Raw genomic sequence first — 27,500 nt, forward strand, 5'->3', positions numbered from 1 at the left:
AAAAATTAGAGCAGTTTTATTTTTTAACTTTTATTAGCATTTGTTCAAAACGATGGATTTCGTTATGATGTCTCATACCCGTATAGATTTGATCATCTTTAATCCCTATTATTAATGTCTCTCCCCAGTGCTCCAAGGTTTCCCTTCCCATGTCCTCTCTTCTGCTGTCACATATCATCTCTATTGCATCTTTTTCTATAGTCGTTATTGTTCCACATATGTATAAATATGTAAATATAACTTTCCCAGTCCATTTAGTGTCGCTTATACATATATTTTTTTAGGGCTGACCACTTGGTATTGAGTAATCAATTAGGGAGCTCATCCCTAATATTAATTCTTCTTCTCTCAGCAGTCTCCAATAGCTGGTAGCTCTTCATCTAGGGGCGGGGCCTTGTGACATTCCCCTATCTGTGTTGGCATGGTAACTGGTATTTTACTCAGGCCTTCTTTAGGCTGCCAAAGTGTTGAGATTTCATACATCCAGATCCCTTGTCCTATACAGAAGGTAGAGCCTCTCAGCTTTGTAGAGCCTTATCTTGGAGTAGAGTTGGGCGTTTACCTATGGATCTCGTGGGGGACACAGTTCCTTCCGTGCTGTGCACCAAGAACAAGTCGAGTGCATGATCCAAGAAAGGGGAAAGGGTGGCTGTGAGCAAGGCAGGTGTGCACTGGGTGGAGGGCACCTGTCTTTTCCCTCCAGAAGCCCAGTCACAGACAGAAGAAGCAAGCCTAGGCTTCCAAGGAGCCGGCAGAGACGTAGCCTGGGTTGAACACTGGCCTCTTCCTGCTGGTTCTTGCCCATCCCTCTGGTTCTGACCAAGGCTGCCCAGCAGTCTAGTTACAGAGCCCAAGCAGGCTTCCCACTCACTCAGGCTTGGAGTAGTTATCAATGTGCGCCCATTGGCTGTGGCTGGTTTGGGATGCGCCAGCTTTGGTGTGGGTTTCCCTTCAGGACAGATGTAATAAACGAGTCCTCATCTTAGCCAGGCGCTGCATGCGCTCAGTGGTCACTCTAGGGGTGAGCCATCCCTACTAGGGGAACGGGTCTTTCTCAGCATTCTTATGGCTTCAGAAAAGATGAGGCTAGGATGTTTCCAGTTTCCTCCTGGTTTCACTAGGGTGGATTTTACTGCCCGCATAGTGACTGGCAGAGGCGGCTTCTCTGGTCCCCACTCAGAAATGGGCTGTGAACAGACATGATGATGGGGAAGGTTCTTCATTTGGTCTCCTCTGTGCTCCCTGCTTTCAGATGCCACGTGTAGGCTGATGGCCTTAGCAGTGAAACTGAGACCATCAGGGTGAGGACAGTGGGAGACAGACTTGACTTGCATACGTGGGAGTCTAACTTGAAGTTGATGGGAAGAGAAGGCATGGGCTTGGCCTCAACTATTGGGGCCAGTGGAGCATAGCTGCTGCTGAAGGAGCTTAGCAGGCCAAAGGCCGTGTGGGAGGGGCAGTGTGGAGGGGCCTTGTGGGAGAGGCAGTGTGTGGGAGCAGTGTGGGAGAGGCAGTGTAGTGTGGGAGAGGCAGTGTAGTGTGGGAGGGGCAGTGTGTGGGAGCAGTGTGGGGGGCAATGTGGGAGGAGCATTGTGAGGGGGTACTGTAGAGGCATTGTGGGAGGGGCATTGTGGGAGGGGCATTGTGTGGGACAGTGTGGGAGAAGCAATGTGGGAGGGGTAGTGTGGGAGTCAGTGTGGGAGGGGCATTGTGGGTGGGGCATTGTGGGAAGGGCATTGTGGGAGGGGCATTGTGGGAGAGGCAATGTGGGAGGGGCATTGTGGGAGGGGCATTGTGGGAGAGGCAATGTGGGAGGGGTAGTGTGGGAGGGGCATTGTGGGTGGGGCAGTGTGGGTGGGGCAGTGTGGGAGAAGCAATGTAGGAGGGGTAGTGTGGGAGGGGCATTGTGGGAGAGGCAATGTGGGAGGGGCACTGTGGGAGGGGCATTGTGGGTGGGGCAGTGTGGAAGGCACTAGCAGATGCTACAGAAATGAAGGAGCTCCCATAAATGACCACTTGTGGAGCTCAAGCTCTGACTGGACCCAGGAAGAACAAAGTCAATCCCAGTTGTAGGACATGTGTGGGATGTGGGCAGGCCTTGAGCACATGGCTGGCCGGTGTCATGGCCGATGATCAGATAGCTCAAGGGACTCCCTGAAGTGGAGCGGACAGAGGCCAAGTGCCCAAGCACATGAGACCATGGGAAGGGAAGACGGATCCTATGGTGCCTATCTGTGCTGACAGAGAAGTGGCATCCTTGGACGGAGAGCCCATGCCTCTCATTGCTCTGCATCTGGCTCCTGACTTCAGAGTCACCCTCCCTCCAGCTTCGAGGGAGCTTTGAGTTTATAGCCTTCCCCTGGAGCATAACCCTGGAATTTCTACCTGTCACAGCTGGAGGGCACAGGGCAAGTGGCATTTGAAGGTCACATCGTCTCCTGGGTCTTCATTACTGCTGCCCCACAGCCCACTCAGGAAGGCACTCGAGCCCAGCTTCCCTTCTGAGTGTAGTGGCTGGTCCCCAGGGGCCCTCGTTGTTCCTTGGATGCCACTACTAGATCAGAACCCTCCAGAAACATGTAGCTATTTAAAGCACACTCGATTTGTTATCCTAACAAGGTAAATGGAACAATTGAGTTCTTGGTGTGTGAGGAAAATTTATCAAGAAAAGGGATACTTTCTTTTAAATACTATAGGGTGGATTTTAGTTAAATTTAATTAATTCGTTTTCACTGAGGCGGGGTCTCACATGCACCAGGGCAACCTTAAACTTGCTGTTTGCTGGGGGATATTCTTGAACTTGTGATCCTCCTGACTCCACCTTTTTAGAGCCTGCACATCCAGTTTCTTGTAATTCTGGGGACGGTACCTGGGGCTCTTTGTGGCTGCTAGGCAAGCAATTGTCCAACTGAGCTACAACCCTGGGCCTTGGGCAGAGTTTTAAATAGGTTCATCTATTCCCAGTGTACTTCTCAAACCATTACAGTTGTTATTTGGCAAACTATTAAGATTAACTGAAAGCTTAAAGCAATTAAATGCCTCCGTCAGTATTTACACAATTATTTTGTTATATAGAATTATGTCTTAATGCTACATGTTAATTTTATTCAATATATGCTTACATATAATCTTAACCTTATATGTTAACTTTATTTGACATGTACATTAAATATGGATTAAATTAGCCTAAATAGTATTAGTATAGGATTATTATACAATTTAGTTTTGGAAGATTTTTCCTTCCTTCTCAAAGCAACTCTCTGTCCGTTTGCAGTCATGCCTGTTGTAGTACGCCTGTTCTTCTTCCGGATGTAGATACACAGGAATCTACTTTCTGCCTTTGTGGATTTAACTACCCTGGATATGTCATACAAATGGAGCCATATAGCATATGAGCCATAGTGAATGACTTCTCCCACTATGAGGTTTCCGAGGGATATCCAGTGGGTTGTCTTATCCAGTTCATGCTTTTCATGGGCCAACTTCTATTCCACTGTACAGCCGAACCACATTTTAATGGGGAGGGATTGAGAGGACGGACCAGATTTTGATTTATTTAATTCAATTAAAAAAGATTAAGATAGGGCCTCGGACAGCTCCAGCTGGCCTTGAACTCACTATGTAGCTGAGGCTGGCTTTGGACTACTGATCCTCCTGCCTCAACCCCTTGAAGGCATGGGTGGCCTGTTTGTGGCACAATGGCTGGCTGTTTTGTTTCTCCACTCACATTTGACAGACAGTTGGGCTGTTTCCATGATTTCGTTGATTGTTTAGACCTTTGTGAGGACACGCCTTTTGATTTCTCTTGGGAAAACGGCAGGGCAATTCTAGGAGAGGAATTTCTGGCTATGGAGTAATTAACATTTTGAGGGTCGGCCACACTATTTTCCAGACCCCCCCAGACCATGTCCTGCTCCCACCAGGAACATGTAAAGGAACTACTTCCTTCATATGAGGATCTTGTTTATCTTATTTTATTGTTATGAGTGGTTTTGCCTGTATTTGTGTATGTGGCCACCGGTGTGCTGGGTGCCTATGGAAGTTAGAAGAGGACATCGAATTCCCTGGAGTTGAAGTTACAGGTGGTGTGTGAGCCACTAATGGACGCTAAGGATAGAACTCAGTTCTTCTACGGGAGCATCAAGTGCTTTTTTTCTTTTTCCACCAAGCCATCTTTCCAGCCCTGCTTCGGTTTGTTTTTTAATTAATTAATTTATTTATTTTGGTTATTTTCATTATTTTTTCTCTTTAAAAAGACTTGAGGGTACATGTGGTCAAGGCAGAAGACAGAGATCTTATGTGGGATTTTCTTTTTTTTTTTTTTAGTTTCCCAGTGGTACCATCTTACTGGACTGGTACAGCATTACGATGACAACATCCAGCCACAAGGCACGAGGATCCCTCTCCCTGCCCCTCCCAAGCCACACCCACCTCCGTGCCCCGAACCCTAGACTTGTGATATCTATAAATTTGTAATATCTTTGCTTATAAACATTTTCCGCCCAGTGTAATTCTCTGGAGATCCATACAGGTTGCTGAGCATATCAATAGCTTATTCTTTTATTGTTAAGTGGTATTCCACGGTGTGGCTGTTGGCACAGTGTGCTCAAACATTGTGTCTGTGAAGGACATCCTGGTAGGTTCCAATTTAGGATGGTTCTGAACAAAGCTGTTTGGAACACCATGTAGAAGTTTTCATATGAACATAAATATTAATTTCCCTGGCCTGAATTCCTAGAAATAGTGCTGGAACATATGGTGTTTGTAAGAATATTGAGATAGGGCAAAACCATTTTCCGTGGTGGTTGAACCATAGGCCTGGAAAGTTCCCTCCCCTCTCCGGTTTAAAAATGGGACTCTGAGGAGACCCTGAATGTGCTAGCTGCTGGCCCTTCGCTAGATGTGTGACTTGCAAGTATTTTCTCTCAGCCTGTGGTATGCCATCTCATTTCTTAAGAGACTTTTGTTCTGTTCTGCTAATGAGCAAACATTTTACATTTTGAGGAGATTCAATTTATCATTTTTTTTCTGTTTTGTTTTATGACCCAGTCAGGTTGCCAACTAGATCAAAGTTTCTTTCTATTGCTCTAAGTCAAATCTAAGAACGCCGAGCCTAGCCCTAATTCCCGAAGGCCTCTCTGTGTTTCTAACAGATTTGCAGCTTTTGAGTTAATAGATACATTCATGACAATGTATTTCAAGGCGATATTTAAACAAGGTGGGGGGTCGAGGCTAAGGTTTCTTTCTTGGTCACGGGATGGCGGTTCAGTTGCTTTGTGGTTTATTGAAAATATCATCTTTACTGGATTATTGTAAATGAAAGAGAATCTGGGTATATATTTGTGTGGGTCTGCGTCTGGGCTCTCTACTTCATTACGTCACCTCAGCACTCATCCTGACATTATCCTGAGTGTTGTTACTAAGGATTGGGTAGGTAACTCCTCCACCCCTTGGTCCTTTGGAGCTGCTACTATTCCTTTTGTTACCCATATTGCATTTCGGAAAGCGCTTGACTTTGCCTACTTCAGTCTCATTTGACTTTGCCTACTTCAGTCTCATTCATGCTATTATCTAGAGAGAATTTGCATCCTTACAGGGTTGGGTCTTCTTTCCTCTCCAGAACGAAGATGGCTTCTCCATTTATTTAGCTTTTCTTTGATTCTTTGCTCAGCGCCATGATTTTCGGGACGCAAACTTTCTACTTTTACAATCAGCCTTTCACCATGGCATTTCCCTTTCGAGCACCTGTAAGCAGTGGAGTAGTTAGCGTGTGTCCACGTGATCACTGCTGCTATGTGGGAATGCAGCAAGTTCTCGAATGTTGGTTTGTCCATTGTGATTCGTTGAAGTCGGTTATTCATTCTAGGTGTGATTGTTTCGTTTGAATAGGTCCTTGGTGTTTTATATAGAGATCACCAGACCTTTAGCACATCTTCCTTGTAGCCTGCATCTCTTTCCTACCTCGTCACCCTGGCTAAATCTCCAGACGTGATATGGAATTGGAGCAGTGAGAGCTGCCATCCGTCCTCTGTTCCACCGGAAGCATTTGAAGTTCCACCACGTACGGCATGAGCTGTAGGCTTTCTGGGCGCCGTCCTTTATCAAGTTGAGGAAGTTCTTTATTCCTCCTTTATAAACATTAAATAAGGGCCACATCTTGTTGTTTTCTTTATCAGTACTAATTGCCATTATTCGAATCCTTCTCCTGTTGTTGTGGAATGTATTACATTGGCATTTCAGGAGTGAATTAGCATTGCATCCTTGGCTTAGATCTCATGTGGTAGGATCTAGAATTCATTTATGTGTTGGAAATTGCCAACATCTTGTTATGGATTCGTGGGATCTGTTTTCCTTTTTGGGCGTGCTTATGGCATTTGTGTATATATCTTATCTTGCACACACCTGCATGTGCGCACGTGGAAGCCAGAGATTGATGTGTCTTTCCTCTCTTGCTTTCCATTTTCAACTCACATTAATTTGATGTTTAATTTCATGAGTTATTAAGCTCATGTCATCTCTAATTCCTTCCCCATCTCCCTCACCCCTATCCCTTCCGACTCTGCGTGGTGCTTTCTTTGTATCGTTTTGGTTTTGTTTTAAATGCACTGCGTTCAGTGCAGCTGGTATGTGCCTGGGGGTAAGGCTGTCTCCCGGAGCATCAGAAGTCTCCAGACCACACCACTGAAGACGACTGATTCTCACTCCCTCAGCAGCCGTCCGTTGGCAGTACTTCCTCAGTTGAAGGTGGGACTTTGTAAGGGCTAGGATTTTGGTTGCCTTGGTCATGTGTGGGCTACGTGTATGTAGTCACAACACCTGTCAGTTCATGCCTGTAATCCCTTCTCATGTCCAGAAAACACCATTTCTCTGCAGTCATCCACTCCTTCTGGTCCTGTAGAGGTTCTTCCTCCTTTTGATGCTTCCGAGTCTTGAAAGGAAAGGGTTGTCTCATTCAGGGATGAGGATTCTTCAGTCTTTAGTCTCCACATGCTGGCCAGTGTATGGATCGATGTAATAATCACCGTGTGCCTCAAAGAGTGGCTTCTTTGATGAAGGTTGAGAGAGGCACTAATCTATGCCTATGAAGATAAGTGTTTAGGGGCAGTTTAATTTTATGTTCATTTAGCAGATAGCAGTAAATTCTCCCTTAAGGCCTTGGCCTACTAACTGGTCCCAGGCATGGGTTTCGTCTTGTGAAACAGTCCTTAAATCCAAACAGAAAATAACTGGTTACTCCCTTAACATGTGTGCCACTATTGTACCAGTGAGCGTATCTTCCTAGGCCAGTCATTGTTGTGTTTTTCAGAGTTCAAAGCCAGGTAAGACTGTTGATTGCTTCTCTCCCCTGGGAGCACGGAGGATGAAGCTTTCAGGTCACGACTAGCTTGATTTCTCCATGTCTTAGGACTCAAGTGTGTTCTGTCTTCGGTGGTAGGGTGTTCCATGATATTCTAGAGGTTCACCAAGAACGAAAGTGTTAGCGTATCTTTGGGGATATCTTTGGGACCCCATGGACCCAGAAAGTCAAAAAGTAGATATCCCCTAGCTGGCGCTGGGCTTTTTATTTGATAGCCTATGACGTCTAAGATAGGTATTCTCTTTGTGTTCTGTTGGGTTACTATTTAAACTACTCTTATATGTTCAGAAATTTCTACAGTCATAGGTTTCTCTATGGCTTTTTCAAAGGGCTTTAGTGTTATTTCTACCTCCCCTTGTTCCCTTTTCTACCCTCCTCGCCCTTAACCCTTCCTTTTTAACTCTTCCTGCATCACTCTGCTCTTTCCTCTTCGCCACCTGGGTTCTACCCCCACGCCCTCGAAATCTACCGCTTTTTTCGTACTTCTGTAAATATTCCAATCTAAAGACACATCTCTAAAGGTTTAAAGCTAACATCTACATATGAAGGGAGAACATATGGCAATTGTCTCTCCGGCTCTCTGTGAACTCACTCGGATTATTTCCAGTGCCGTCGAACTGCCCGAGAATTTCATCACTTTCTTTTGCTTTACAGCCGAGAGGCGTCCCATTCCGTGTGCGCGCCACGTGTTCGTCATCCCTGGAGTAGATGGTGGGAGTCTGGGCTGCTTCCATTTCTGGGTTCTTGGGAAGACAGCAGCAGTGAGCGTGGTGGGGAAGTGAAGTGTCTCTGTGGCAGGGTATTAGCATCTTTGAGAATATGCCCAGGAGTGATATAGATGGATCATATGGTAGATCAATTTTTTTTTTTTTAGTATCTCGAGGAACATCCACACTGGTTTCCATGGCGGCTGCATTAGTTTCTGCTCCACTATTTGTGCTCTTCTTTTTCCTCCTCCACGTCAGAATTTGATATAATTTGGTTTTTAACCTAAGCCATTCTGACTTAGGTAAGATGATATCTCAAAGTAATTTGAATTTGCACTTCCCATATGTCTAAGGATTTCGAACACTTAAAAAAATATTTCTTAGCCATTTGCATTTTTTCTTTCAACTCTGTTTCATTCCTTGCTTTATATTTTCTCTTTCTCTGGTTATATGGGTTTTTTTTTTCCCCTTTGACTATTCTAAATGTCAAACCTTTTGTTTAGATGCTGAGCTCGTAGAACTTTTTCCATTGTGTGGCTGCCACTTCACTTGAATGGTGGTGTCCTTTGCTCTGCGGAAGCTTTTAGCTTCACGAGGTCCATTTGCGAGCTGTTGGTCTGCGCGCGTGTCCTGGAGCAGTCCTGTTCAGAAAGTCCTTTCCGGTGCACATAAGTAGCCGTGTACGCTCTGCTTTTTCCCTCTATCGGATTCAGGTATCAGGTCTTATGCGGTGGTCCTAGATCCATTTGGAGTTGAGTTTTGTACGTGGTTGGAGATAAGGATCTAGTTTCTTTCTTCTACACGAGAGGGCAATCCGTTTGATCAGCCGTGTTTGTTAAAGATGCTATCTTTCCTCTAATGTGTATTTCTGTCCTCTTTGTCTAAAATCAGGTTCCCCCTAATCTTGTGAGACAGATTTTTCTCATTGAACCTGGAGCTCTGGGTGGTCAGAGGACCCTCCCTTATGAGATTCATCTGTTTCCTGCCCTTCCCAGCCCACCCCTCACACTGCTGGGCTTACAGGTACACCATGCCTCTCTTTTATGTGGGCCTGAACTCTGATCTTCATGCTTGAGCAACAAGCCATTCACCTGCCGAGCCATCTTCCAGCCTCTCTTTGCTCATCCTTGTCATGGCTGCTTTAAAGTGTTTGTTAATTATTCTGCGTCCGTCCTCTCGATGTCAGTGTGTGCTGCTTGTCTTTGTTCACTGAACCTCAAGTGCATGTTTCCTAGTTTCTGTTCTTATAAATAATGCCCTGGTGGAATCTAGATGTCTACATCTATTGTATGAAACTCTGTTTTGTTTGGGCCTGTGTTGAGCTGCTGCTTTTCTGTGACATCATACTGGCCGGGGAAGAGGAGTTGTTCTGATGCTGTCAGCTGAGGAAAGAGATCCCGCTGTGGCCTTCCCTGACATCATCCCAGGGATAGGTGGAGGTCTGGCCTTGGTGCTTAACTTTTGCCAGAATGGGTTGATCAGGGCATAGAGTTTTCAGAGTCTTTGGCCTGGAGTAGCAGTCTTACTATCCAAAGGTTTCCTCTTGAGAACTACCATGTTCTGGGTTTTGTCTGGAGAGGGTAGCTTTTGTGCATCTTTGTTTGTTTGTTTGTTTTGTTTTGTGCTCAATGGTGTTCCAAGTTCCTTCTCCCCCAGCTCTGTGTTTGGGAAACAAACCCCGGAGGAGTCATTCCCAGGGCATGCCTTGGTCTGGACCTCTGCCTTCTTCCTTCCAGCTTCCAGTCTCATGATGTTAGATGTGGAATGTCTACGACTTTTACTGGTGTCCCCTGAGAGAAACAGGGAGAGATCCTTCTCCATTTTTTTCCAGCAACAAAGCTCTCATAATCGTAAAGAATCTGGTTTGGGAATGGACAGATGACACAATTAATAAAGTGCCCGCTTTATAAGCATGAAGATCTGAGTTTGGATCCCTAGCACCCATGTAAGGAAGGTGGGTGTGGTCCCATGCCTCTGTCACCCTGAGACTGGAGACTGGGGAGGAGACAGGCAGCTCTCTAGAGCTCTCTTGCCAGCTAGTCTTGCCGTTGGTGAATGCTGGGCTCAGTGAGAGTCTGTCTCAAAAGGTAAGTGGAGAATGGTTAAAAAAAAACCAGGCCATTGGCCTCTAGCCTTCATACAGAATGCATACAAATGCAGTAGGCTGCACATGTGGATACATGGAATGCACACACACACACACACACACACACACTAAGGTAAGCATCTCATTTTCATTGAGAGTAACATGTAATGTAGCTCACAGTCAGGGTACATGCCTTAAGGTTTTAATGAAGTTTTCATGGGGCACTGGGATGCTTCGTATGCTCCACATTTGCATACGATAGCTTTGTCTATCTGACTTTTCGCTTTGGATCTTAACTTCCTTTGTTCGATTTTATTGCTGCCCCAACCTCTTCTGATGTTGGCTATGTCGAGGCTTCAGGGTTGAGCTCGAGATTGGAAATTAACTTCAGCTACCGCTTATCTTTACAATGTGAATGGGCTGCTCTATCCTTGGAGAATTATTCTGAGTCAGAATTAGATATTCTTGTCCACATGTAGCTACTCAGGCGTCTGGAAAACCCTGGTAACCAAGAATCCCCATGTCAGGATGCTAGCAGTAGAACAGGGTAATGGGACAGCCAACTGACCACTGACTGCCATAGCTACTTCTTGTAGTGACCAGGGCACTGGCCCAACTTTCCAGGGCAGTGCTAGAGGCTGTGTGTCCGGTCTAGTGGCTTTTCTGTCTTCCCTCTGGGTCAGCCTCAGTGGCCCCAGTACACCCCAGTTCCCTGAAGGGCAGTCTCGCCATTCTGACTGCTCCAGCCTTGTGGCCTGCAATCTGATTGCTTGTACCGATGATACCTGCAGGCAGCGACACTACAGCCTAAAGTTTCCCTACAGGCTTATGGTGGTGAGAGCATTGTGGGGGATGAAGGTATGCATGGGTTCTGGGTGAAGGATAGAGGGTTGTTTTTTTTCTTCTTCCTGGTTTGATTTCACTTTGGGTCACTGTCACACTTAGGAATTGCAGATGAGTGACATCTGAGAGGTAGCAAGGTGATGAGTGCTGGAGTGATGTGGGGGTGCCTGGTGGGAGCAGTGACCGCACACTGAATGATGAATTATGCCAGGACAAGGCCCAAGCAGTGATCTTGGTTGCAGTCATGTGTTTTCCACCATGTATTTCCAGGAGGACACTGAGGAGGTTGTACTAGGGCTTGGGTTCAAGACTTAGGAATCCCCCAGGCTGCCTAGGTGCTGCCTCCAGAGCCTGCCTCTGCCTCATCAGCTCAAGGGGCCTTCCGTGTCCTCCATGCTGCTGGGGTTGCCTGAGGAGCACAGAATCTACTTTTCCTTTCTGGTCGCCTTTCCTGGTGGCCTTCTGAGTCTGCAGCTGTCTTTGTGTTCCCGCTTGGCTTGTGCTCTTGAAGCCCATGGCTGTCATGTTCTCTGGTCGCTCCCAGGTTGGTGCTGTGTTGATTTCTGACAGATCAATGAATACTGCCCCGGGGGTGGGGTGTCCTTTCTACTCAGGAGAGCTGATGGCTGGCAGTTAGCCCCCTCTTGGAGCTGATGGCCTCCTTTTTGGCTGCATCTCTAGAGGCCTGTGGTGTAGGAAGGGTCCTGGTGGTCCTCATCGTGATCTGCCTTTCATTCTCCACGGGTGGTGCTTTTCTGTCCCTGCACTGTGTCCTCTTTCTGTGTGACCAAATCTGTAAACAGGGAGTCCTGCCTTCTACAGCCTCTTTCCTGTATGTCTGGGTCCATCCAGCAAGGAGACGCATGGGAACTGTAGCGGGAGATGGTGTGGGGCTGGTACAGTAGGTCCTTAGTGCAGCACCAGGCCTCGCTTATACATATATGGTCCTGGGGCGGAACCCTGGTGGTTTCTCTCAGATGTACAGATTCAGCTCCCACCATCCTCCCTCGCTGTGCCTGGTTTTCTGCTGTCTATGCACGCTTATGTTAGCGGCTTCCTCTGGGGTTCCCCAGTGCACCCGGCGTGCGCTACGTTTGCAGGATGAGCTGTGCACATTCACTGCTGTCCATTGTGTGGAGCACAAGGGTGGGGTCCTTACACTACTTCCTGGAGCCACCAGGCTCTCTGGGACCGTGGCTGCCCCTCCTAGTGGTAACCCAGATGGACTCTGTGGACACTGACTATCCTTGAAACTCACCAGGGTTGTAGCCACCTTCAGTCAGAGGACTGGCCTCTCCCTGTCACAGTGGGTCTAGGAGAGACTCAGAGAATGGCAGGGAAGGAAGGCATGCCCACTGAAGTTCCCCAGAGGGAGCATGGCCAGGACACGGGACGTGTCAGGGGCCTGGGGGAGAGCCTACAGCATAGAGCAGGGACTGAGCCTTCTTCAGCCTCATCCACCCTCGTCAGTAGGATGTTCTTTCCCTTTCTTGTGATTCAGGGACCACTTTTGTCTTCTTTGCAATGCACCATGGGATACGGCATGAGGGGTCTGAGGGAAATTGTGGCCCCCTTAAACTTCAGATCTGGCACATAGCAACTAAGGCTCGGCGGGTCAGAATGCGATAGGGCTGAGGTCAGGGAAGGTCACATCTGGAAGAGTCTGACTCACACTGTCCATCCAGACAGGAAGCAAAGGCCTGGGAGTGTTGAAGGGATGGGATCTCCAGGGTGCTTCAGCGCTTCTTGAAACAAAACAAAACAAAACAAAACAAAACAAAACAAAACAAAACACAACACAAAAACAAAAACAAAAACGTGCTTATTTTCTTCTTGGGGAGAGGAAAAAATGCTTGCCCTACTCAAGTCAGGGAATCACAAGAAGTTAATGGCCAAGAGAAGGGGTCAGATTGTCCCTGAGTCTTTTATCTTTGTGTAGCAAGGAGTGCTTGTGTGCTCCAGGAAGACAGACTTAGTATAAACCGATTTCTGGATCCATTTGGAACAGTAGAAGGAGGGGAGAGGGATCTAGTGGGGCCACAACTGGAGATGGTGGAATTTGCTGGGCTGAGGCACAGAGTGCACAGTAGGCCAGAAGGGTAGCATGCAAGGACTGCAGAGCATGCCTGAGTGTGGGACATCAGGCTCAACTATGCTGGGCTAGGTGTCTGGAGTCAATTGCTTGCTCATTAGTAGAGTGTGAGTCCATGGGGGTCGGGGGACTGGGCAGTGTTGCAGGCCTGGGCGTGTGCTGGCTTGCCCAAGCAGGGTCTATAGGTCCCTATTTCTCTACTAAGCCAGTGGGAAGGAGGAAGTCCTTACTGTCTGACAAAGCATGTCTCTCCTATGCAGGAGCGGTTGCTCATGAGCCTCTTGCCCCGGAATGTCGCCATGGAGATGAAGGAAGACTTCCTGAAGCCCCCTGAGAGGATATTTCACAAGATTTACATCCAGAGGCACGACAATGTGAGGTAGGAGAATAACACCGACCCAGCCCGACAGTCGGTTTACTGGGGGGCTGCAGGGCAGAGGTGACAAGGTAGGGAGGAGGTGGGGGAGCTGGGAAGCAGATGGAAGAGGTAAGCAGGGGAAGAGAAGATTGCTCTAGTTGTGGGGGAGAGAGGAGGTCGGTCAAGAAGTTCAGGTGGCAGCCGCCCAGCAGGGAAGCTGGTCCCACGTGGACGGGATTGCGGCTTCGTAGGTGGCACACGCCAGTTCTCTTTCGAGTTTCTCCCATCAGCACATGCATTGCCTCACAGGGAGATAGATAGACAGGTGATAGGGAAATAGAGCTTTGTCCCAAGACTGGGCTTTTGCAGTGGAGTTTGAAGTGGGGAGTCTCCATTTCTGAATAATGACTGAGTGTTGCTTGAGGTGAGCTCTTCCCCCTCGTCCTCATCTCATCAGCCCTACGAGGTCAGAGCTGTTGTCTGTATTTTACAGGCAAGGGACCTGAGTCTTCCACATGAACCAACTTGTGGATACTTTGAAGTTTGCCTGCTTAGAGAGCCCTGCCGAAACTATTTGTCCTAGCGTACTATATAGTCTTTTTTTAAAAAAAAAATACTTGTGATTATAGTTCAGTGCTCTTAGAATAGCTGAGTGTCCCCTGTTGAGCAGTGACACCCTGCAAGTGCCACTCGGGAGATGATTGGGCCAACGCAAAGCACTTTCTGCTCAGTTGTTCTTTGCTGGTTCTTCTGGTGTTAGGTGTCAGGACTCCCAGCCTTCGGCCCCCGGAGACACAAAAGCACGGGGAAAAAACTCTTATGTTGGGTACTACAGGCTGGCTCATCCCAAATTTGTTAAGGCTTGTGAACCATCCAGGTACAAGCCATCCCTGTAGGGAGAGGGGGCATGGCTGATCAGGTCACAGGTACTGCTCTGTGCTTACCTGTGAATCCTTCCACTCCCTGCTGTCATGTGCTTCGATAGGGACCGGTGCTGCCCTCCCTCCACAGAGGAGGATGCTGAAGTGGAACAGGCTTGGGGCCCAGCTGTTTGGAAAGGAGCCACAGAGGCAACACTTGAGCCTAGATGCTCTCCAGAATCAGGGCTCAGAGACTCCTTGCTGAGCTCATGCTTGTTTGCTGTCCCCTCACTCCCGTGAGCAGCTGACACTGCTGCCTGCGGTGTAGAAATCAGGAAATTGAGATTCAGCCACGCGAAACAAATGTGCAGCATGCCCTGAGCAGTGGGCAGAGGGATGGACACAGGATCGGCCGGTGCTTGCATTGGCTTTGTGTCCCTCGCCGCACTGTACCTGCTGCTCCTTGTTAGCCGGAAAGGACAGAATCCAGTGCCCTAAGTGCTTACAGAGGAGCGGCAGCCAGCAGAATGTTTCAAAGAGAACTGGGAGGGCATGCTTGTAGGAGGGGGTCATGGTTGAGGGCCTCCTGGTAGCTTGAGTGAGTAGGCATCTTTGGCCTCTGCTTGCTCAACAAAACAAATAGATAAACAAATACACGGACTAGCACTGTAGCCTCCCCCCTGTGTCTTTGTCAGGTTTCTGTTGCTGTGATTAAACACTATGATCGAGAGCAAGCTGGGGGGGGAAAGGGTTAATTTGGCGTACACTTCCACTTGTAGTCCATCACTGAAGGAAGTCAGGGCAGGGAGCTGATGCAGAGGCCTCCCAGAGGAGCTGCTTACTAATGCCTTGCTCCTCAGGGCTTGCTCAACCTGATTTCTTACAGAACCTAGGAGCAGCAGCCCAGGGGATAGTGCCGCCCACAGTGGTCTGGGCTTCTCCCCATTGATCACTAATTTGAAAAATGCCTTGCATGCAAGTCTACAGTCCTATCTTAGGGAGCCAATTTTGTTAATTGAGATTCCCTCCTCGAAGATGCCTTTAGCTTGTGTCAAGTTGACATTAAATTATCCAGCATACCCTGAGAGGGAGAGCACTGATCAGGGTGACCAGTTCCTCAACCTCTCTGGGGCGGCCTAAACAACCAGCATCTGCCTTTCTGAGAGGTCTGACTCAGCCTGGTTTGCTGGGAGAATAGAGGTTGGGTGTACATTGGAAGATGCCACAGTTTTCATACACATGTCCCCTGCTCAGGATAGAGTGAACGCATAGAGTCCACAGCTGGTTACTGGGGGCACAGAGCATTGATAAAGGGCCAGAGCATCTAAGTCGAAATAAGTGATGGGGTTGCTTTCTTCCGTGAGGCTCCTCTCTGAAGGCTCATGGAGAGGCAGGCAGAGGCACTCCAAACAAAGGAGGAAGAGAGACCTGTAGACACAGATCTAAGAAAATGCCCAGGACGGATTATCACTGCACAAGAGACTAGAAATAACGCTCATGAAGACAGACAAGAATTATGCACATGAAAGATGAGAATTTCAATGAGGAAATAAAAGCAAAAAAAAAAAAAAAGAGTAACAAATCAGAAGGCTCAAGACTGGAGCAACCAAATATAAAATCCCCTACGGGAGAATAGAGAATCAGGCAGAACAAAAGGTCGGTGAACTGAAAGACAGGACTCTGGAAGGGTCCAAAAGAGAAGAAAGAATGGAAAGTCACCATTGGGCCAACACATACATTATAGGGGTTGCTGAAGGAGAAGAGTGGGAAAAACATGTTTTCTTTTTTCTTGAAAGCTTTTCAGAGACACGTGGAGCAGAAATCGGCATGCAGAATAGGAAACATATATGACACCAAATAGGATGAATTAAAGAAATTGACATGGTAAAGTTCTGAACAGTTAGAGATGAAGGGAGGATTTCAAAAGCAACGTCAGGAAAGTGTTTTCCTGTAAACAACAGATTCCCCATCAGGTTTTCAGTGGATCTTAAGGACAAACCATGCAGGGCAGAGGAGGAAGTGTTGTAGTCTGGGCATTTAAAACAAACCACGAAAACTCCACAGACCAAGGGTGCTGTGCCTGGCAAAATAGTCTTCAGAAATAAAGGCAAGACAGAGACTCAGTCGGATAGTTGAAAGCTGTGGGAGTCTTTTCTGCAGCAACACAGTGCATAGGAAGTCATGAAACACATTCACAAAGATGAACATATACGTTAATATAGACATACTATACGTGTTGTGAAGGTGAATAGTTTTTTATTGTGGTTGCATAAAGGGTAAAAGCCTGGCTAGTGAGATGCTCGTCAGGCAGAGCTGTCGGATGTCATGACTGATCACCTGAGTTTGATTCCCCAGAACCCACAGAGAACCAGGGGGAAGCAAGGGTGGCCATGCCCTCATCAGCCCAAATACACTTCCCTCAGAACTCTCAGAAGACATTTTATAATGGTTAAAGAGCAAGTTTACAATAACAGTCATAACACACACCCAACTCAAAAGTACTGAAATATGTCAAGTGAGTATCTGTAGAACTGAAAGGGGAAATAGCCATCAAATCAACAGTAATTCACTTCCAATAATGTACAGAAGAAGAGAGAAGAAGAAGAGGAGGAGGAGGAGGAAGAGGAAGAAGAGGAGGAAGAGGAAGAGGAGGGAGAAGAGGAGGAGGAGGAAGAGGAGGAGGAAGAGGAGGATGAGGAAGAGGAGGAGGAAGAGGAGGAGGAGGAAGAGGAGGATGAGGAAGAGGAGGAGGAAGAGGAGGAGGAGGAGAAGGAAGAAGAAGAAGGGGAAGAAGAAAGAGGAGGAGTAGGAGGGAGAGAAGGAGAAGGAAAGGGAGAGGGAGAGGGAGAAGGAGAAGAAGGAGAAGAAAAGGAGAAAAAGAAAAAAGAAGAAGAAGAAAAGGAGAAAAAGAAAAAAGAAAAAGAAGGAGAAGAAGAAAGAGGAAGGAGAGATAGAATAGAGAGAGAGAGAGAGAGAGAGAGAGAGAGAGAGAGAGAGAGAGAGAGAGAGAACTCTGACAGCACTATGGACTTGGTGCTAGTAGACAAAACAGATCGTACCACCCCACTCTTTCTTCTCAAGTGCTTGTGACTCTCTCTAACACAGGTCACATAAGGTCACAGGAAAATCCTAATGAATATGAGAGATGTAACTCATACCATATTTCCTGACCTAATGGCACCGTACGTTCTGACTTTAAATCATATTGCAAAACTGTCATGATTGAAACAGCGTGGCTTGAGAGCAGAGACTTGACAGGATAGATTAGAGTAAGAAGCCCAGAAGTGAAGCCACACACATGTACCCAGCCTGGCCACCAGAGTGACAGTGGAATAAAGACAGAGTTATCTTCAATAGTGCTAGAAATACTGAACATCCACAGATAGAACAATAAAATCGGACCCTCATCGGATACAATGCACAGAATCAATTAAAATCGATTCTGACTCGAAATATATAAAATCTTAGAAAGAAAAACACTCCAAGTTCTCTGACGCTGTTTTTGGCGACAATTTCATAGCAGCGAGAGCAGGGATAACTGGAGTTAGATCCAGCTTAGTGATTCACCAAACTGCTGCAGTCACCCAGGAATGTTTCCTCAAGAGAAACCACTAGGCGTCAAGACTGGGGCTTTGTGGCTTCTGTGCCTGCCCTGTGCTCATCCTCCATAGTTCCGCAGCCCCTGGAGGCTGAGAAGGTACCTCTTCAAAGCCCTGCTTAGCCTCAGCAGTGTCTGATGGCCTGGGGAGTCCCTGCCAAGTCTTCTGATTGGCCTTCTCCAGCAGCCCTGACTCAGCCCTGCGTGAGCCGCTGCCAGACTCAAGGGTGATCCCTGAGCACTGCATCTGTTTCCAGCAGTGGTGACCATTGAGGCAGGCAGCAAGGCGACTGGAGGGAATGAAAGGAAAAACCAGGCACTGAACGAACAGGGCTGCTTGAAAAGGTCTAGGCACAACTGTGGGAATTTCGGAAGACCAAGCCTCTGCCACATTAGTTTACAAATCACCAAACAGTCGAAACCAGACAGTCATAACCCGGGGCCCGCCAGATGGGTGCCGGGAAGACTCTGATTTCCAGAATTGCTGTCTTGTGTTCTCAACAGAAATATATTAGACATGCTGCAAAGAGTATGTATGTCTCATACATGGGCGAAGCAGGCAGCCAGCAGAAGCTGTCCCGAGGAAGCCTAGACGTTGGGATTCTTAGACAAACATCTGAAGTCAGCGATTTTGAATGTGCTCAGAGAGCAAACTGTGTCTGTGCAATTAAAGGAAGCCATGGCGATGTTTTCTCACCAAACAGAGAATACCAGCAGAGTAGACATTTTAAAAATAACCAAATCAAACAGAGCTTCTAAATTAAAGATATACCAGTGAAGTGAGAAAAATTATGGAGGGGGCTCGATGGCTGACTCGAGCAGGCAGCACGAGGATAAATGATCTTAATGACAGAGCCACAAGCCGCTCCGGGCTGCAGAGTGATGGGATATGGAGAATGCAAAGGATTTCAGAACTCTGTGGGGGACTGCCAAGTCTATCAATGCACACATGATGAGATTCCTTAGACAAGGGAGGAAGACAGGATATTTGAAGAAATAATAACCAAAACTGTGACTTACAAAAACAACAACAACAGAAACAACAATTCCTACCATACCAATCTGTCTATGCAAGAGACTTGATGTATTTCAAATTAAATAAGCTCAGATCCCACACCAAGGCCTCTCCTAGTCAAAGTGACAACAGCCAGAGGTGTGGGCAGAATCAGAAGCAGCAGGAGAGAAAGGACTCCATTTAGAACTGATCTTGGGTGAGACGGTGCCTGTCTGATGGCAGTAGGAGCCAGAAGTCAGCAGGAAGGTGCATCCAAAGGCAGAGGTAGAATGGTACGAATTCTGTATCCTTCAGGGCATGGGGCAACAGCGCTGACCCCCCTATTGGAACTCCATTCCCTCAGTATCTCCTTATCACCCCATCCTCTTGTCAGGTAAAGCTGGCCTGACCATAGCCGTCAGTGACATTCCCCACCCATCTTCCTGTTTTACCACACTTAAATATACTTAGTATACTTCAAATGTCCCCTTCTCCTGGCCAGAAGGAATCCTGAGGGCAGAGATGATTATTGAAATCTCCCATTCACGGACCTCCCAAGCACCTGCCCAGCCTAGCTGGCCCTCAGCGAGCTACCGACAAGTATAAGTAACACTTAAACCATCGCGAGTGGATGGCCCCGCGGAAACGGTGTTTTCCAGGCACGGCAGGGCTGATGCACGTCTGAACTCACAGAGGTTGTGACGACACAAGGCCTGCCCAAGTTCAAGGCAGACAAAATCCCGGCATGGAGGAGAGAAGTGGACAAAAGCCTAATGGTTGCCGAGAGGCAGATAGATCTCTTTCCTTCAGTGGAGTATCCAGACTCACGCTCAGAAGTGGTTGGCCAACAAAATGGATTCTGTGTGTGTGTATGTGTGTGTGTGTGTGTGTGTGTGTGTGTGTGTGTGTGTGTGTGTGTGTGTGTGCTTTTAAAAAAATTGCTTTTAGGGTTTTTTGTTTGTTTGTTTTAGATAGAGACAGAAGGAACACAAAGTTAGGGGGATGGGTTGGGGGAGGAGCTTGGAGAGGGAAAGAATGTTATTAAAATAAACTATAGAAATTTAAAAACAACAATAGACGTTACTGTACATGACTGTAAACAGGCGAAGTCTCATCTCCACATCACAGATGAGAAATGGGCACCAGAAAGAACTGACAGTCCCCTTGCTGTAGCTGTACAGTGGGACCACCTTGCTCCCCCCCAGTACTGCCCAGCCTGGGTTATCTTCAGTGGCACCCTCTCTTGCCCGCAAGAACTCTCATTCCTTTTTATCTGACATTTGTGGCTCCAGTGGAGAGTACTGTGGCTTAGTGTCTACTCTCTGCAGGTTCTGGAGTCGCAGGAAAGCTCTGAATATCTGACCAGAATGTTTTCAGACAGACCCTAGGGCTGAACAATGTTTAAAGACGAGATCTATGTGATTTTCACCTCTCAGATATTTACAGGATATATTTTAATTTTGAAAGACGAAACAATAGGAGCTATCATTTTTAGAGTCTTATCATCTGTAGAAAATCGAGCATGTTCAAGACTGACCCCAGTTCTGCACTAGATAGACCTCAGGAGTGCAAGGAGGGTATCATGGGGGGACTGTGGACTGTCTGTGCTGTGACTTAGGGATTTGGCTCAGGTCATCTGATGGTCACGTGCATCGAGGTAGCAGAAGAAGATGGTTGCTGGGGAGGCACATTTCCTTACTTGAAAGCTAGCCACTCTACTCCCTGCTCCGGGCCCCAGTGTAGATGCAGTTATGTGAGCGCCCTGGGAAGGGAGCAGGTCTACTGGGCAGCTAGCAGGAGCTTCCCATGTGGGTGACAGGTCAGCATGCGGGATGGCAAGCTCCCATAGCCAGTGGCTAGCTGTAGCCAAGAGGTGTGCCTTGTAGCCTAGGTCTTCCAGCCTGTAAGAGAAGAAGGAAGTTACGCAGTGTACTTTGAGGAGCAAGTGGCGGTGTAGATAGAAAAGGCTATGCGACTCACAGGTCACGATTTTCTAAGTGACCAAGAAGAGGTGACATGCATCCCTTTCCTCTTGCAGCATCCTGTTTGCAGACATCGTGGGTTTCACAGGTCTGGCGTCCCAGTGCACGGCCCAGGAGCTGGTGAAACTGCTCAATGAACTCTTTGGCAAGTTCGATGAGTTAGCCACGGTAAGCACTGTGTTTGCTTCTGTTCTTTTAGGCCGGGCAGCTTCTGGAGTGGTGCTCTACCAAGCCAGCCTCTGCATTTGCAGCACAGGAGTCTCACTGGCCCACCTTAGGCTGGAACCCTGCATCCACACCTCACAGCCTCTCCTGGCGCCTTCCAAGGCATTCTGATAGAATTGTGTCCTACAGGCTGCACTCAGCCCTAGCTGGCACTGGCTGTCAGCCATTTCTGGTGCCACAGCTGTCTCTCTACCTGAAGCAACCTTGACTGTGCCTCTGCTGGAGCCAGCCTTGCTCTGGCCTTAACCACCGTTTTGGACAGGAAAATGGCTGCTACTTTTTCCCCAGCCCCTGCTGAAGCTACTGTTGCTGCGGATGTTACTGCCTGCTTACTCCTTCTCCTGCCCTTTGACTGTTGACTCTAGGAATGTTGGGAATGCACAGCGGGCCTCCTGCTGGAATCCTTGACATTTGGCATAAGTGGCAGTTCAGCCTCAGGAAGGGTGGCACTCTGTCCTTAGGCTCTGTGTCCTTACGGAAGAGCCTGGTTTGCAGTCTTATGAATCCTTTGCAATTCTGGAACTTTTATCATGTAGGCAGAAATCCCTTGTAGCTTATCCATCTTGTAGATCTAAAGTAATTTTGGCTTCTGTGTAGGCATGGGGCAGCTTCCACAGGACACGAGCCATACCCTAGGAAGAGTGGGACCACTGAGAGTGGGAGGATGGGAGCAAAAGGTCGAGGTGGGGAGCATTTGGGCATTTTATTGGGTCCTCCGAAGGGTGGATGATTTACATTTTATGAGTCACTTAGGGATTGTCACATTGATGTCATATCTAGAAAAATCTTTCTATGGTCAAGGATTGGATAGATCTCCTACCTGCATTTTCCTGTGGGAATTGTGTACTTTAAGGTTTTCCTCTCTGTCCTTCGTCTGTGTTCTTTGTCAGCACGCACGGCTCCAGCCCCATTTGTGTTGCAGCTTCTGGTTGTAGTAAAATCGGTTGCGATGCAGCTCCATGTTGGGTGATGTCCCTGGCCTCCTGGCTAAGGTGTCCCCTGACCATTTACATCGGTGCCATGTTGGGGTTCCCATGGAACCCCTTGTATAGCACTCCCAGGCCGAGCTGCCACAGCTTTTATTCTTGGGGCTCCTTAGAATACAGAACTCCCAATTCTAGACAGAAACCAGACATATCATTCTGGCTCTAGATTGCCTTCTGAATTCCCCGGATTTGGCTGGTGCAGAGAGCTCCAGGTGTCTCTGAGAAACTGGGCATTCAGAACTTTACAGTTCCCATGGCTGCCTTGGCTCCCCAGTGACTTAAGGAGAAACATCTCCCATAACACGAAGTTTCGTTGTGAAGTGCTGGTTTGTTCCCAGGGACATGTGATTGAGCTCAAGAGAATATCTTCCAGGTTTTTTTTTCCTAGACAAAATGCTTTCAGTGGGGCCTGTTTGGTCTTAAAGCAGCCACCCACCGGGGTACGGGTAGGAGCCCAGCTGAGAGCTCAGAGCCTGGTGGGAGGAAGGATTGGCTGTGTCACCGTGTGCTGATGCCACTGCAGTGATGGCATACACTGAGGACTCTGCTGGGATGGCAGGGCACAATAAGCAGCACCCCACAGCTGGCAGAAGATAGACCAGTGGGTGCAGACGCCCTCCCCTCCCCTCCCCTCCCCTCGGGGCTAGGGCTGGGCCTACCCTATATATCACAATATATCCAATTGTGATTTCTGTCCTCAAAATCAAAGTAGAACTGTAGGAGCATGGACTGAAACTTTTAGACTTGGTTGCACTTGACAAGAGTCGGAAGAGGTGGTCCAGTTCCACCCTGTGACGGGCAGGCCAGGGTATCACGTCATATTCATTCCTGAGACAGAGGGGAAGCTGAAAGGGTGAAGCCACCTCCACGGGGCCTTGTGGTTTCAAAGCCTGTCTCCTGAGAGAGAACTGGTACCCTTTTCTCACAGTCACAAAGGCCATCATTGTGAAGGTTTGCTTATGGCCTCTGACCTTTCTCCAGCTATCTGTAGAGTGGAGGCGCCACTGGGCCTCCTGTTCATCTTACCACTTTGTGTGGTGGTCACTGGGCAAGCCACGCTCCTTTCCAAGTCGACTCTGAGGTCTGAGTTACTACTAAGGAGCTTGGCACACAGCAGAGGCCCTGTGAGTTTATCCAGTGAGACAACACAACCCCTGAGGTGTCTGCTTCTGTGGCCTTTGGGCTCACTGGCCTGGGATCTGAGAGCGGTGAACCTCTGAGGGTGCCCCCAAATGAGGGAGGGGGGGCAGAAAAGGGACTCAGCTGACTGAGCCTGTCATCCCTGGCCGCAGCAGCCTCTGGGACAGATGCCGAGTGGGCTGGGAGCTGAATAGCACTGTGGAGAGACAGTGTGTGCTTGCATTTGCATTTCCTGAGGGCTCTGTTTCCCAACTGTGACAGGCACTAAGCACCCTCATTTACTGTTTTCTTTCCTAAGGCTGTGAGAGAGGGCTTTGGAGTCTGGCTGGGTGAGCCTCTGGAGGGAACGTCAGTGGAGACGCGGCTCACAGATATGTCTGGGAAGATGTGCTCCTCTGATTGGCCTTTGTAGGCGATGTGGGCAACATGTGGAAGCGGGGTGGGCTCCCAACCTGGGGTATCCATTCTGCAGTGTCCAGCCTTGGCATAGGATAAGGCAGTATTTGGAAAGATCATGACAGTCCTGTAAATTCTCTTCCCATGAGGGGGGTTCTTCCTTGTTACTTTACTGGGGACTCAAAGGGTGGCTTCCAGAGCCTGATCCAGAAGCACTCATCCAAGTCTCAAATAGCAGGACATCTTCGTTTTACTCTCTGGCTTTTGTGGTCAGCATCTGGGAGCGACTTGTTAAAGCCCATGCTTATGTGCAGAACACTGGGTCTGGAAGGTGGGACCTCAGTTTCCCCTAACTTGACCCTCCTGAATCTTCCTCCAATTCAGTTGAGATTTACCTTCATAGCTCTAAGACTCTGGTTTCATATACCCCTCCTGGCCCCATGCTAGCCACAGCCTACTGGGACCCTGCGTGGTTCCTGGCCTTGTTGCATTTCCTTCATGAAAGCTCATGGGGCAGCCTTGTCAGGTCCTACTGGGTCAAGAAGATATGAGAACTCCCTTCATCCCCAACCAAGGGAGGCATAGTACCTTGTGAGTCTGGTGTCTTTGGGGAAAGATATTTGTTGAGAAGAGTCTGTCTTGTGTGGGAGACTTTGTGAACAGAGAAGAGGTTTAAACAGCGTGGGTCACCTTCTTCCCGACTTGCTTCAGGCTCCTGACTGGCTGCTCTTGACTGATGTCCACCATAAGGGGTGCAGGGTGATGGCTGTGTTCACTTCTGGGTACTGCCTAAATCTCACAAGGCCTGCAGCAGCTTTCTCTTGGGTGCACCTTCTAAAGAACAAACCCAGCTCTCTTTTCTGCTTCTCCGGCTTCTCATTCCCTGCTGTTCTAGTGGCTTGGAGGGCCCTTTAGAGAAAAATACTCTTGTTTCTTCCCATCGCCTGGAAGCATCCCATTGTCTGGCTGAATCAAAGCTTGCTGTCTGTTCACAGCCTGATGGGCATCTGGGTTATTTCTGGGCTAGGTTACACCAGATAGAGCCGCTGGGTGCATCTGTTTAGAAAAGTCTGTGTGGATGAATGCTTTCTGTTTCCTTGTGTGAATACGTAGGAGTGGGCTATGACAAAATACGCTGAGTTTACTATATTTAACGTTTTAAGAAATGAGTACGGCACCTTCCAGACTGCCTAGTGCCATCTTCTGTCTGCAGCCACAATGTTTGGGTTCTGCATCTTCGTCTGCTGCGGTGGCTAGGTTTTTAAATGGGCGTGTGGTCTCCCTAGTAACAAACCATGGGTATCTTTTAACTGCTTATTGGCCATCAACGTGTCATCTTTGGAGGAGTATCCAATCAGGTGTTCTCCACCACCCTTCTTTCTAAGTTGGGTTGATTGGAAATCATTGTTTATTATTTATAATTAATACACACCAATCAAAACAGTCTCTAAAATTTTAAGAAACAGATGAAATATGAAGATTGAACCAATAACAGTTGGTCAGCCTTTAGACTATGTAAATGTTGAAAAAAATTTTTTTTTGGTTTTACTCCATAGAGGATTCATTGTACAGATTGTTGTGATTCTAACCATCATTATACGATGTATAATTTCATAAAAAAAAGCAACATGTTGTACACACAGGTAAACACATATGCACCAGTCTACATACATACTTATCTATAGTTCATATGTTAGGAAACGTGAAACCCCCAAAGAGAAAAGAAACATAAAGAAAGACAAAGCACTAGAATATAAAACGGAATTTCCCCGCACAAAATCAGAGTTACAGACCCAGCCTAAAGGCGAGCAGTCATATAAATCACAGGGAAAGCCACGTGTGTAATAAACAGGGAAAAGAAATGTACTGCCGTTGACATGAGCCCACTTGTTCAGTGGACTTCTGCCTTGGTAACTGTCTTAGCATTGTTCATTACTTCGTGGGAAAATCGAATGGAAGGCAAACAGAGTTTCCATCTGAGCTGCCACACGTATGCAGAGCGCCCTTCCACAGAACGGTGCCGGTCCCTGGAATTTTGTCACATTACCTGTCTTTGTCGGCATCTCCTGTCTGTGTTTCCTTGTGATTCAGCCAACACTGTTTCAAAGCTGGCTATAGATGTCATATGACCAGCATCTACAGAGGAAGTAGGGAATGTGTGTGGTAAGTAGTTAGGAATGAATAAGGTAAATCTCACTTACCCCATCCTATATGCTTTACCTGGAGACACCTGTACTTAGAGAAGCGATTCTCTTTCACTCTTTCCTTTTTCATAATTTACTTTTGGTTTACTTTTTAATTTTTAATTGTTTTAGTTAGGGTGTCACCGTGTTGTCTGAGCCAGCCTCAAACTCATATCAGCCTGTCTTAGCCCTGTGGATGCTGTTGAGATCATAGGTGTATGTCATTGTGCCCCGCCTAGGGTTTCATAATGGTCTACAAGCAAGCTCTTCTTCAGATACATGGCTTGCGATGTTTTGGTAGGTTTTTATTCCTTCTAATAGAATAGCCTTAAGTGCCAGAAATTTTAAATTGCATATCTGCTTGGTTTTTATTGTTTTTTTTTAATTTTTGTTATGGATTGCCAACTTTGTGTTGTGAATGAATTGGCTGCCATTGTGCTGCCTTTTCAAGGCCTCTTGTCCTCTGCCTGCTCCTGCCAGATCATCCCAGTCTGGTCTCTCTCTGCCTTCTTGTGCTTTTCTTTCTCACTTTCTCTCCTCCCCTTCCTCTGTGTCTCTCCCCACCCTCATCCCAGAGGGTTTTCCTATTTCAGATCTTTCACTGAGTCACATTTATGGTGAGTCATGTCTTCATTGACTAGTTAAGGTGATATCATGGATATTTTTGAGAGATATATATTATATATAACACATATGAAATTATATATATATATATATAAAATACTAAACTCATTTGCTCTGTATTTTGGTCTTTTGCTGAAAGAAATGAGACTGCTATGACTATTTCAAGGGATTAGTTTAGTGAGAAGCTAAATAACAAAAGTCCAGTAATATAAAATCAGAACCTCTAGCCCGGTGTGTGCAATGAAGGTAATAATAATGATTGCCCTGTTTACCAGGGAGACAGACAGACAGACAGACAGACAGACAGACACACACACACACACACACACACACACACACACACACACACGAGGTCATCTGTGAGAACAGCACGAATATCTGGAATTTCAGTGTGAAAAAGATTAGCGTATTCTCTTCAAAGATATTAGCTCTTTTTTCTTTAATCCCATCAAGTTCTTAATTCGTAACCAGATAACGTTTGCTGCCGAAAATGTCCATTTGCTAGCTGAGTCTGTTTTAGAAGACTGTCAATTAACTGCTCTCTCACTACCACGATGATTAAATCAGACTCCAGCTCTGTGGATGCTCACGCTTTCTGCTGCTCACCAGCTGTGATTTGATTTTCTGCCCCCTCTCCCCTTGCACACACACACACACACACACACACACACACACACACACACACACACACACACACACGAACAAGTGATCCTTAAAGTGACCCTGACTGGATCACGGGTGGCAGAATAGATGAATGTAGTCACTCTCTACTTTGTGAGGTCTGTATTCAAGCTGAAAGCAACCACCCTCAGAAACCCAAGTGGTTCCCCCATCAGATACAATGTATTTCTTATAAAATCTCTGTGTGTTTGTTTCCATACATTTAAAGAGACACTGTTCTTAGGGAAACACAGTGGCCAAGAAGGGCAGCTAATCTTGGTCCCTTGTTTTGTTTGCCAGCTACGCCTGCACGGTCAGTAGGGCTAAATAAATCTAGTCAAACTCTTTGCCTGGCCAAAGTCCCACAGATTTCCCGATATGGTTTACCATACATTTTGAGTTAACTTTT

At 47.2% G+C, this 27,500-nt stretch overlaps 1 protein-coding gene and 1 long non-coding RNA gene across 2 annotated transcripts in view; one reads left to right on the forward strand and one right to left on the reverse strand.

The window, feature by feature from the left end:
* Adcy1 (adenylate cyclase 1) overlaps positions 1-27,500 on the forward strand; it is a 109,321-nt gene that overhangs the window by 24,658 nt on the left and 57,163 nt on the right. The window contains 2 exon segments of the mRNA NM_001107239.1: positions 13,346-13,464; positions 20,934-21,045. Of these exon segments, the coding sequence (NP_001100709.1) occupies positions 13,346-13,464; positions 20,934-21,045 (231 nt within the window).
* On the reverse strand, positions 20,280-25,988 carry LOC120096658 (uncharacterized). The gene is made up of 3 exons (XR_015637555.1): positions 25,845-25,988; positions 25,672-25,760; positions 20,280-20,796 (listed from the first exon to the last, which is right to left on the reverse strand). It is a non-coding gene; the product is annotated as an uncharacterized LOC120096658 (long non-coding RNA).

The sequence above is a fragment of the Rattus norvegicus genome, chromosome 14 (genome assembly GCF_021556685.1).
Source record: "Rattus norvegicus strain SHRSP/BbbUtx chromosome 14, alternate assembly SHRSP_T2T, whole genome shotgun sequence".
NCBI classification, from domain to species: Eukaryota; Metazoa; Chordata; class Mammalia; order Rodentia; family Muridae; genus Rattus; species Rattus norvegicus.